This window comes from Amblyomma mixtum, chromosome 3 (genome assembly GCF_055824585.1).
Source record: "Amblyomma mixtum isolate Tamu chromosome 3, ASM5582458v1, whole genome shotgun sequence".
Classification (NCBI taxonomy): domain Eukaryota; kingdom Metazoa; phylum Arthropoda; class Arachnida; order Ixodida; family Ixodidae; genus Amblyomma; species Amblyomma mixtum.
In genome coordinates this window covers 32,125,987-32,138,413 of record NC_143014.1, presented here as the reverse complement: position 1 = coordinate 32,138,413, position 12,427 = coordinate 32,125,987, and the positions used below count along the sequence as shown (strand labels likewise).

Below are 12,427 nucleotides of genomic sequence, written 5' to 3'. Positions count from 1 at the left end.
AATTTTTCTAGTTACCCAGGCAATTTTTGGACAAAAAGTAAAGTAAATTCTTCATATCTGGGAATAAAGACACCACCATAAGTAGCATGTACCAATGTTTGCACAGCGCACAGAGCTCAGTCATTTATTCACATCAATGCAACATTTAGCTGTGGCTTCCAGTAGATAAGCTGCAGAGTAGGTAAACCACATTCTAGACCTGGAAAGGCGGGATCTGAAATGCCCTGGGAGGTGGAATGTTTAGCACTGTTGCTGCCAGCGGTACATTTGAGGATCAGATGAGCAAATTATGTACTGAAAATAGTACATAATGGGCACTATCTTGCATTTTCTACAGTACAAGTGGAAAAAGTTCACAGTGCTGTGAAAGAATGTGTATAAAAATGGTGGGAAGCAAGGGAACAGGCGCTGAAGGTGGTATACCAGGCAATTCCAGCAATCCAGAGATGATGCTGAACTGGTGAAGCCTGCAAGCACTACAGCCATGAGAAAACCACCACATTGCATACTGACAGCATTTGAATCAGTTTGCATGTAGACTATAGTAGATATATTTGTTGTGCGACATCGAATGTAACTAGTGCACAGAGGAAGCTCACATACAACAATACAAAGCCATCAATAAAGTGATGACCAAGCAAATGCTGTAAAGACACACATCAGGTGGAGTTAGGAATGAGGCTGTTTAATTCATCTGGTAACAGCAGTTTTCAACAAGTGCGAAATACAAAACACAGTGTGACCAATGGAATATTTACAAGCCAAGGGATGAATGCTGCATCAGTACTTCTCTCCTTTCCAAGTCAGTTAAAAAGTATCCGAAGAGCTTGCAATACTGCATTTATTTTCCCGCTCCAAAGAACACCGCAGTATAATAGCTATGGCACACCTGAATATGAAAGTGTGGTGAGGACCAGCTACATTTCCAGAGATTATCTTCAACAGCGAAGTCTTGCATAGAAATTTTCCGCACTGTTTTATTAGCTGCAATACAAGGTTCAGTGTGCTGTGGAACAGGAATTAACTGAAGAAGGTACCTGTAAAGTGAGCTGCTTTCCAGATTTGATGTGTACTGTAACAATGAGACCAGGATCTAATGAGCAGCACAAATAGAATGGCAACATTTCGGGATTACTTTAGATGCCACCTGGAAAGGGAAAAGCAATAATATTGCACAGCCTCAAAAAGAAAAGGTGCAGCAAATGTCCTTGTAAGCTGGGTGCTCGGTGCCAGACTGACAGTAGATTAAAAAAAAAAAAATTACGCACCACTGTGTCCCCTCTTGTGCAAAGCAGATGACATAACGTGGGTTCTTCACACACCACCACCGAAGTCAACAGCTTACGTACAATGCACAAACCTGGTTCTACACTTACAGGCACGCTTCCTCTGCAGCCACACACATACCCCAATGAAGATGTCCAAACAAAGCCAGATGGGCATCCGATGACAAGGCAGCTGTCAGAGGCTGAATGTCACTTCCACACAACTTGCCACGAGGGGGTAGCGAAGGGATCCCTTGCAAACTCGTTGATGCCAGGGTCGAGTTGAGACACTGCTATGTGCTGGCAGGCGGATAGCTGTTTTGGAATGCTGGCGTGAAGGCTTGTTGGATACACGAGGAGGGCTGTCCAGAGTGCATTCAATGGCAGCTTGGCCATCTTGGTCAGTGGATGAGCTGAGAAAAGGAGGCACAACACAGGGCAGAACGGCACTAGTATTGGACTGAGCAGGAACATAGCTGATGCGCTGGGAGCCAAGGCTTGTGCACAACAGCAGCTGATGGCTTGTGTGGGAAACCTTGTGCACAAGTGCTGCTGAACCAAAGAGTGTCAGGGCCGCAGCAACATAAGCAATGGCAGATACGGCTATCACCTGCAAAGGGAAAAAAAGCAGTACGGTGTTTACCAAACCTTGATCTCGGAAACAATGCAACACAAAGTGTTGACTGCATGCACTCCTAAAGGTATGCTTTTCCTTCATACAATTTATTTTAGCACTTTTGTGCTATAATGCAGGGCAATCTTAAACCCAAAGCACCATAGGGTTAATGAAGTTCTACTAGGCTGAATTCAAGTATGAACACTGGCATGCATTACTCCTCGAGTGTGCAGCACAACACAGATGGGCTAACGAGGCTGGAAGGCTGGGCCAAGCTACATGGCAATGCCACACTCGAAACCTCTTGACAGGGGTGCTACAAGAGCCCCACTGCATGACCCAGTAGAAAACCTGGTAGCCTTCACAAGGGTTTACACTACACAGGAGCCTTTATGCAGCAACACAAATCACACTAGTTACTCATGTCAGCAGAAAATGTAAACAGGCAGGGCTGTTCTGTTCATACATGGTGCTAAGTCTGGTTCTGGTCCGAGAGAAAAATGAAAACATTTCCTCTGGCATGTGAAAGCAGTCGCAAAAGAATACTACCTGGGAATGATTACAAGAAACCTAAAATTAGGAAGAGTTTTTGGCAGTGCCAAATGACATCCAAGTTTCAGTGCAAAGCAAATTCTCCACAAGCAATCCAATGTGGCTCACTAGTTAACACATCCTTTGGACAAAACCTGCGCTATCACCTGTAAGAACACGGGGAGAAGTGAATGAGATGTGACCCTCACTCTAATACGCTTAGATAAGCCACGCCGTACAATAACTAACCAGTCCAAATATTTACCTTTCACAAAATTTTTACTACGTACGAAAACACAGACAAATTTAAAGGATCTGCTTCACGCCAGTGGTGAACCCACCTTGATCACACCGTCGTAGACTAGTAGCCAGCAGCGCTCAAGTACAGCACCTTTGCCCAGCACGCACACGTCAGTGTAAGTGGTCCAACCTCGCTTTGTGGACTCCAAGTATGCAATCCTGAAAAGGAAATTTCTCTCTGAATTTAAACAGCCTGCCTTCTACGAAACCCGAGTTACAAACTATTTTTTCCAGCTGCTGATCAGCAATTTTAAGTAGAGCTATTTCCTCACCTGGTTTCCATGCTGTCCAACACGTGTACAAAAGCTTTGGGTTTCACAAATAAGTTCCAGTCCTGGAAACCAAAGGTAGTTATCAGCTTATGCTTGCTTTGGAATCCCATCCATCCAGAAATAAGAAGACTACAGTTCAGAGCACATTCATGGCAAAAGCAAGTCATTTTACAGACATATATACATAGACAACAGATGTATTGATCGCTCGAAGAGTAAAGAACAGGCAGGCAAATTATAGTGCTGTGGTCAGCAACTAGTATTACTGACCACGGAGAAAAAAAAGCTTAATAAGAAATCTTATTATACACGGTATGGCAAGCTCATTCACAAATGTGGAGAAGTCAATTTTCTAGATGACTAAAATTCCAAAATAAAAGATGGGAAAAAAAATATGAAAACCTGCTGCGATAAAGTGAATCAAATGAGACCAAGAGCACTGATTCTGTGTTCACTTTCAATGACTCGACAAACGTTAGAAACAAAGTCCCTGGTACCTTAACTCATATGCATAGGTACATACAAGCATAGCACCATATAATCAGCCCACACCCTTTCTGTAAAGCAGCATGCAGCAGATACCTCTGCAACCAGTCACAGGACGAAACAAAAAAAAAAGCACCATCCCCGCATAGTTTACATGGCTAAAAAAATTGCATGTATTTGTACACAACACAAGACCGATTGGTGAGCAACATGCAGCACATGTGCTCACAAAACTATTGCTCAAGTGGAGCAATGATGGAGGCAATATTTGCACTCTGAATTTATTCACTAACCATACATTACGACTACTATAGCTAGATCTCAGAAGTCGCATTATGCACACAGCACAGAAGCCTCACGCTGTCAGAGTATAACATGTTCTGCTCATAACTGCAACGCACCATTGCACACACCACCACCACCACCACCACCACTGTAGTTTATCTTTACTTCAGCTATGGCCACAAACTGCTGCACTGCTCAAAAGTAACCTACTCAATGACTACTAGAGCAAACAAATGCACTAATGCCTACACACACACTCACACATGAAAGAAAAGCAAGCTGTGATCCAGCAGACCCAGTAAGTTGCTTGTACGTACGAGTGCATCCAGAAATTCTCGCTCCAAGACATTCAGGTCCTTCAGCTCCATATTTGCCGACGCAGCCCATTCATTGTTGAAGACCTCATCCTCTTCACCATCATCGTACAGGAATTTTGAAGCCACCATCTGCAATTTTACCAATAAGTTGCCACCAAGTCGAAAGAAAGTGGACTCCATGTGGCTAGTGCTATGTCTCCAAAATCACGCCTCATTGCTTTCAATGAGTTCAGAGAGAAAATGATCTAATATCCCGTGCAAAGCATGTGGTAGAATAGGGGAAAAAATAAGTTCCAAGTCTGAAATGCCACTTGCACTGAAAGTACAAAATCTGTGATATTCTGTCTGTCTAAAAAAGATATTGAACAAGCATGCACCTGCTACTCACACATATCTGAATGGGGACTGATTTGTTAAATTATTTCTACGAAGAACTGTAACAGAAGCTCAAATGAATAACCACAGACACATGCAAAGAACTCAAACATCCACCTGCAGCAGTACTAGAACAAGGAACAAACAAATGCCCTGACTCACCATAGACACCAGGAACAGATCACAAGAGGAAACGGAAGTTATGTACTGTGGGTTCTTGTGTCGAAGTTGGTCCAAGTAAACCATAGCCAGCATCATGGAGCATGGAGTGATGCAGGCCCTCCTAGAGTAATGAATCACATGACACTGTTGCAGGGGGGCATGCAAAAAATTCCTCACAAGTTGGTCACACCAGGTACTTGGCAAAAGATAACAGCATTTTTCCACCAGAATGTCCCCTCCCACATTCAATAAGTTAGGACAGCAAACATCTTGCTGTCTACTATGCAAACAGTCAAAATTAAGTGCCGTTCTGCTGCTGCGATATTTGCAGATGCGAACAAACATGTCTTGCAAACAGAGCAACTAGAACCAAATTAAATACAAACATCATCAGAAATTCTTCTAGCTGAGCAAAACAGCTCTAGCCAAGCCTTGTTAATAAAAGAGACCTGACAGTAGTCCATATCAGTCTTTTCCTCACAAGTGACTAAAATGAACCTGTGTAGGTGGATTGCACATGAAGTCATGGGTACCATAGCAGGACTCAATGCATAACTTTCAAGGTGTAGGATGGAGCAGGTGGCAAAAAGCAGGTTACAGAAATACGTGGCTTTCCATTGTGCTGCTGGCACCCACCATAACGCAGTGCATGCCACCAGAAAACGCATCTTTTTGCAATGCAAGTCTCGTGCTCCTATCAGCCATATGGCAAAGACTGTGTGTGGACACTTGGCAATGCCCCCAATGACTACATGTTTCCAGGTGACCAAATTTCCCACATTCCAAGGAAACAAATTCTAGTCTACGTAGAAACTACTTTCAATTCAGCACAAATGATCTTAGTCAACTACCCAAATTTGAAAACTTCACTTCTTTAATTAGCACTCAAACTTTAAGGCTGCATTCCTGCAACAGGAACAAACATCACAATAACTTTTTCAAAAGTCACCTTAATAAATGCATTTATAACAGGCAAAACTAATACCAGAGCCTTTCAATGCATTGAAGGACTCTGCTAACACTTAAGCCTTTTGCAATCCGGTTCACAAGGCCAGTTTCAAACCGGCAGCAATGGTAGCAAATTCACTGCAGTCATTCAAACTCATTTAGGCTGGGAAAGGAGGCCTGTTTCTATAAACACAGAACACTCACAAAGCTAACTTTTGATCTATAATTCAATTCTGAGCAATGCGCCAGAGATGATGGGCCTGGGTAAATGAATGCAGAGCACTTGCATTGCTTTGATTGTGGGCAGAGGCTACAACAAACATGTTCCCATCATTTTTATTGTTCTTCTAGACTGCAAAAACCACCTCTTATAAATTTTAATTCACAAATGTTGTACAGTACATACAACAAAGTCAATAAATGGATGTAAGCAAGGAAAGTTTGGTTTATGGTGTTTAACATCCCAAAGCTACAGATGCTATAAGGGACGCCGTAGTGGAGGGCTCCGGGCAATTTGAGCCACCTGCACTGGCACTTTAATGTGCACTGGCATCGCACAGTACACGGGTCTCTAGCATTCGGCCTCGATCGAAATGCGACTGCTGCGGCCGGGCCTGAGCCCGTGTCTGCTGAGCACCATAACCACTGAGCCACCACGGCAGCTAGAAATGTTTAGTATGGTGCCACACCATGGTGCTATCCACTATCAGTACCAAAAAGGGCAGAACATGGCAACTTGTGTGACACCCAATGAAGCTGGTACCATCACGATGGAAAGAAACGCGCATAGCGCAGTGCCTACGCACTCTGCTGTTCAAAATTTCTTTTGATGGCACTTTTACCTGGTTTGTAAGAAAAAGACGTTAGAGTTGTGCTAGAATGCATCACGGACAACTCTAGCATTTTTCTGTGACCATCGAAGTTAAAGCGTGTTTAAAAGAAGTGCGAACCGCGGAGCGCCTAGGCTCTGCTCTGTTCACGTTTCTTTCCATCGTGACAGTACATGTTGAACCGCTGTGGAGTTGAGCTGTGCAATGCAGACAAGTTAACACAGGTAACATGCAGCTATGTATGCAATTATTTACAGTTGCGTATCAGTTGTTACTGAAGTTGAGGTTAACTGGAGGAGTCATACAACTTGCGATGAGACATTTCACAAGAAAAAATGAACGAGAATCCATGACATCATACCTTGACACCGATGATGCATAATGCATGTCGAGAACTTTAAGCCCATCATTTGGCAGGACCTTTGAGAACATTTCGACAGAGATTCCTGAAACACACAAAAGCAATGTTACCTTACACAGTCCCAGCTAAATTCAGCCACAAAGTACTAGTAAAGATAAATTAATGGCCATGGCAAGTGAGTTAGATGAACTGCTTCTGCCTCAAAGGAACATGGCAAGAAGAAGTTTAGGTTGGTCAAATGTTTAGGGGAAACCCCCAAGGTGGAGTAAATTTGTAATTTACTCCACCTTGGGGGTTTCCCCTAAACATTTGACCAACACTGTTCCCACTTCGAGTTATTGATCAATTCGCTCTCGCCCTACCATAAGCTTGCCGTCCCGGTTAGCTCAATTGGTAGAGCGACTGCTCCGGTGAAGCGGTGGTCCCGGGTTCGAACCCCAGACCAGGACGAATTTTTCTTTAACTACGAAGTTTCTGAGAAAGCTGTATAGCTTTCCTTTGTAGCCGTATGGCTGCGCTTGGGTGGATGCCAATGAGTAATTACTCCCTTATTACAAATTTACTCCACCTTGGGGGTTTCCCCTAAACATTTGACCAACACTGTTCCCACTTCCGAGTTATTGATCAATTCGCTCTCGCCCTACCATAGCTTGCCGTCCCGGTTAGCTCAATTGGTAGAGCGACTTCTCCGGTGAAGCGGTGGTCCTGGGTTCGAACCCCGGACCAGGACGAATTTTTCTTTAACTACGAAGTTTCTGAGAAAGCTGTATAGCTTTCCTTTGTAGCCGTATGGCTGCGCTTGGGTGGATGCCAATGAGTAATTACTCCCTTATTACAAGAAATTTAATATACATAATAGGGACTTTTAGAAAGGGGGACCCTATCAGTAAGGGTGATAGGGGAATAACAGGGCACCAGTGAGCATACACAGAACAATAACCCGTAAGGCACTGCTCACAACTTTCACGGGCTCTAGGGGTGTCACTGGAAATGCAATATCGCTGCCCGTAAGATGACCTGGCAAGTGCACTAGCTTTGTGTGGTGCTGAACTATGCTCCCCGAAACTGCATTAAAACATTCGTGTGGGTGCGCTGCGTTAGGTGAACAAGTTTTCAATGCAGGTCATGTTGTGTGGTCTGTTGCAGAGATCTGCACAGTATTATCAGCCAGTGTATGCAGGTTCTCTGTAAGCAGGCATTGTGGGTGCGATAGAAACCACAACACAGCTATGGCTGGTCCAGTATGTAAAACATTTGGCGGCTGACGGCACGGAGCGCCAGGTGCAATACGAACCGAGGCAACTCTAATCACATCACAAAGGGCGGCAGAGGAACGCTTGACACATGTGCAGAGAGTAAACACGGACACCATGACAATTTTCAACTTTTATCCAATTCATCGGTACTCGCAGATTTCAACATTTCAAGATGTCGCAGTGTGCATTCATGCACATGGTTCACATATGCCAAGCTCGCACACAGTGTGGCCCCTTTTTACACCTCACTTAACTTGAAACTATCTTTTTATTTATGGTTGGATTCTTATCAAACTCACTCTGTAAGTGTGTTTCTTATCTACGGTCCCAATATGCAATTAGAGTGACTTGAACAATTAGAATATGAGTTATAAGCAGTTTTGTTATTTTAATTGGGCTCTTCATTACAGGTCATTAGCCAAAAAATGTTGACAAATTACTTGAAATATTTACGGAACTCAATCATCCAAGACGCACTTTGTGTGGTGACGCTGTTATTATGCTTGCCTCAGTGAAAATACATTTCTATGAATAGAACATCATACGAAATGAGTTGGTTGGTAATTCAGGGATGCAGCTAATTAAATTTAATCCATAACATAAAATCTAGTAAAAAAATAGCGTCACCACACAGCTCTACCTCCCTGAATAAATCGATACCAAGCTCGTTTCAACTGCTCAAGGCAAACCAGAGAAAAGGCCCGTAAGGCAGAGACTATATTTGTAAAATCGTGAATTGAGATAGAGGTTTGAAGTCTATGTGCACTTATTGAGTCACAAGAAATGGAGTCATGGGAAACGCCTCTAACTTTCGCTGCGCTCATGTGATGAAATTTTATGAGGTGTCAAACAAAAGGTTGAGAAACTAGCTTTCAAAAGGTAGCAAAGTACTAACGATCGGAGGGCAGTTTCAGAATTGCAACTGCGTAAAGTGGAACATCATTTCGAAGCTCGCACTTCATTTTTCAGCTGTGCGACTCTCTATTCATTTTTTTCATACTTTGGGATCGTTTTGAGCATGAATACTTTGCAGAGATATAGCTTGAAGTATATTAAGTGCGAAAAACTTCTTGCAAAAATCGACTTTTTCTCAATTTTTGTTTTGCGATCTGAAAACATGCATCCCCCCTTAAGCACATACGCCATCACATCTGGGTGCCTAGTCTGGGTGCGACAGCCAAGCAAGCATACAAAGTAACGACGACAGTCTGCAGTACACATTTCAGCACTGCTGATTTCTTTTAGAGTATCACCAATAAGCAACGATGTGAATTGTGAACAAGCCCTGACAGAGAAATTTCAGCAGCGATCACTTAACAAGCGATGTAGCTCCAGCTTTAAAAAGAAGCTGTAGCTATTACTTCGTGAGTGCCACAAATGGTACCAGGTGCTAGTGCCGGCTACGGATGTAGCTCCGCACCTCTGTGCAGTTCAGTACATGCTCCAAATTTAGCAAGCACCTGGCCACTACAGACTGCGATCATTGCATACATTTCGGGCCCCTCGTTTTCCAGTTTATTTTTTTCAGAATTCGGTTGGTAAAAATCTGGCAATATATTTTTAGTTCAAATTCAGGCACAAATTGGGTTATTCAGCAAAAGTTTCCATAATTCAGATTTTTTTTAGCCCTCCATTTTTTTTTTGCAGTAAAGACAGTTTACTATAAGCACTTGTTTAAAATGCCATATTTTTGTTCAATATTTCATAAAAAACATGGAAGTGACAGGTTTCACAGTAAAAATACTGTTCACCAAATTCATTTTTTGTTGCTTATTACAATTGTTTCGTCAAGTAAACTGTCAATCTCCTACACATCACTTTGCATGCATGCAAGGCCTGCCTTGTACACTGCGAAAACAGTCATTGAACACCACGCAGGCTATTTTAAACAGACAGGCATCCTCAAGCAGGACGACGTTAGCGTGAATAGCGCTTGATACATGATGCCGAAGAGATGCCTGGTCAATACCACTGTTTTGGTGTCTCACTTCTAAAACGTACACTTTTTACGTATTAATTTCAAATATGTTCAAATTAATAACATCATGAATAATAAGCATAGGGGAGGTTTAAGATCATCAGTTGAACAAACACTCCTTGATGTAAGCACAGAATATCCACAATTTTCTAGAGCTGTCTTCAGCTTTGTTCAGAAAACGCACATTCTCTATCTCTTTTCATATATATGTACATCCTAACAAGCCCCTAATTCTATTGCATTTGTCTAGAAGGGGCATTTTCTGGGAGAAATTGAGTTTAACCCAGTTGGTTAGATAAATTCGAGGTGCAAAAATCAAATACAATCAGGTGTTACCTGAAAACGAAAGACTACATACACTGAATAATGCAGGAAACAGCCGTTTTTAATTTCCCGAAAAGTACTTGAACCGTGAAGTGGTCGCTGCTCAGAAATGTACCCCTCAAGGGGGGTTCACAATTTATGTCAGTCAAGATCACTTCTCACGGCAGAAATGCGCACTGTAAGCAGTCACGGTCTCAGTCAGAAGTTTTCCAATGCAAACCTTGATTATGCAGGATATTTAAAGCAGCCCGGAAAAATGAGAACGACGAAGAAACACAGAACAGCTACAGCGCTAGTGTGGTTGTTTGTGTGTTTCTTCTTCGTCTTCAGCTGTTCATCTTTTCATGGTGAGTAACGGACTTGCCCACACCCGAGACTAACTTGATTATCCACTTTCCTGAGCTTAGAAACTTGGCGTAATTTGTGCAGGCTTATATCGTTTTTGAACGCACAGTTTGAGTACTGCGGTGGATATAGCATGCGATTGCTTTTGTTTTTTTGCCCCTACTGTGAGCATAACAGGCGCACATGAATATCATTCTAACCTTTTGTTATGGCCGTTTGAAAAATGCAACCCAAACCGCGATTATAAACAGAAAGCTCTGCTGGACTGCACTAAATATACAGAAGTTGGGCGGAAGACGCCGCATCAAGCCAGGCACCGCTCGTCGCCGGTATCACCTCAAGGGGTACCGGAGGCGACGGCAGCGTGCGTGAAAGTTGCGATTAGTACTGCGCCTGCGCACTGGCGCCTCAATATTCCCCTATCCTCGTAATCGGTAGGGTCTCCCTATTCTAAAACTCCCTGATGATTGAGAGGCAGAGGCCACGACGGTCCGCTTGCAGCGCGCGAACACGAAAAGTGTACTCACAATAGGCGCGGGTACACAGCAAAAAGTCCCGCGACAGGTGCGCGCTGCGGTGACGCAGCCTGCTTCAGTCGCAGACCACCGGCGTATTATGTACGCGACATCCGCTTAGTAGAAGCGGCAACAACCTCGCTGTCGAAACAATGTTGATCACTGCTACGCGGCATGCATGACCGAGCGCGTGTGCGACACTGGAAAGCTAATGAAGCAAAAGCGTGCGCGCTCTGGCATGGCTTGGACATTACCTGTCAATGCCAGGGAAGGTCGATCCGTCGTCGGGAGTTTGCCGTAGTAGAATGTCTTCCTGATCCGGTCACTGAGTTCCACATGGTCCCCAAATATCTAGCAAAGGGAGGAGCACGTGAATGAAATAAACGAAACGGTTACAAGACATATGGCGCACAACATGCAGCGTGTACGCGCTGTTTGAAACGCTTATCTCATCATTTCACAGCACAAGCAAGTAGGGTCACCCTCATGACTAGCAAGGGGGCTGATCGGAACGCGAATGACGCGTCCCGAGAGGGTCTACAGCATGCCATTTAAGGCAATCCAAGCACGGCGACCGAAGGCCACGCGCTACACTGAACACCAGCTGAAGTGAGCATCGCGTAACATTCCATAATTTACACGCTACGTAACTTTAGCCAGCAACAAAAAGCTAAAAACTCGCCACAAGAAATGTAAACAAGCAAAGTAGAACACTGTTACACATGATACCTAAAGCGGGTTGTTAGGTTACCTGTATATTGGGGTTAAAAACACGGGTTCAAGGCTTTGACCGACAATAAAAGCATTAAAAGAGTTCTTACGCTTCTATCACTTCAGGTAAGAAAGCATTTGCTGCTCTCCTAGAGGAAACGGTCAAGAAATCGAAACGAAAGGCCTGCAAAACGGCATTCAAGCGGGACCGCAGGCGGCGGACATACCTGTATATCGGCGCCTAAAAGCAAATCCTCCTGGTCGTTGTCGAACGAAAGGGCGTGAAACAAGTTCATTTTCGTGAGGTGATCGCAGACGTCGAACGCATTTACAAAATGATGAAGCAAGAAATCTTTTAAAATACGACTTTTGCCCCTAGCCAATCTCGCTAGCCGCTAGAATTCTAGTGGCCCTCGCGCAAGTCGCGCTCGCGCACCGTAGCCCTGTTCACGCGATAGTTCCAAAACTGACACAAGCCAAGTGGCGCTAGCTGTAATATAAGTTGTTACTTAGCTAAGTTATAGTGTTCTAGAAGAACACTATAGTTAAG

General features: G+C 43.7%; 1 protein-coding gene across 1 annotated transcript; it reads right to left on the bottom strand.

Annotated features, from left to right (window-relative positions):
• Positions 1-82: 82 nt before the first annotated feature.
• On the bottom strand, positions 83-12,322 carry LOC149349578 (protein CNPPD1). The gene is made up of 8 exons (XM_089578593.1): positions 12,105-12,322; positions 11,421-11,517; positions 6,749-6,833; positions 4,610-4,730; positions 4,073-4,201; positions 2,985-3,046; positions 2,754-2,871; positions 83-1,875 (listed from the first exon to the last, which is right to left on the bottom strand). Exons 1-8 carry the CDS (start codon positions 12,171-12,173, stop codon positions 1,462-1,464), a joined length of 1,095 nt encoding a protein of 364 aa, XP_089434719.1. The 5' UTR covers positions 12,174-12,322; the 3' UTR covers positions 83-1,461.
• Positions 12,323-12,427: the final 105 nt, after the last annotated feature.

What these genes read in the sequence shown, in the direction of transcription:
- LOC149349578 (XM_089578593.1), bottom strand. Translation starts at nt 12,173, where the DNA reads ATGAACTTGTTTCACGCCCTTTCGTTCGACAACGACCAGGAGGATTTG. An exon ending in TTGGACAGCATGGAAACCAG is followed by an intron (nt 2,872 to 2,984) that starts GTGAGGAAATAG and finishes TTTCCTTTTCAG; the next exon opens with GATTGCATACTTGGAGTCCA. An exon ending in TCTACGACGGTGTGATCAAG is followed by an intron (nt 1,876 to 2,753) that starts GTGGGTTCACCA and finishes TTCCCTTTGCAG; the next exon opens with GTGATAGCCGTATCTGCCAT.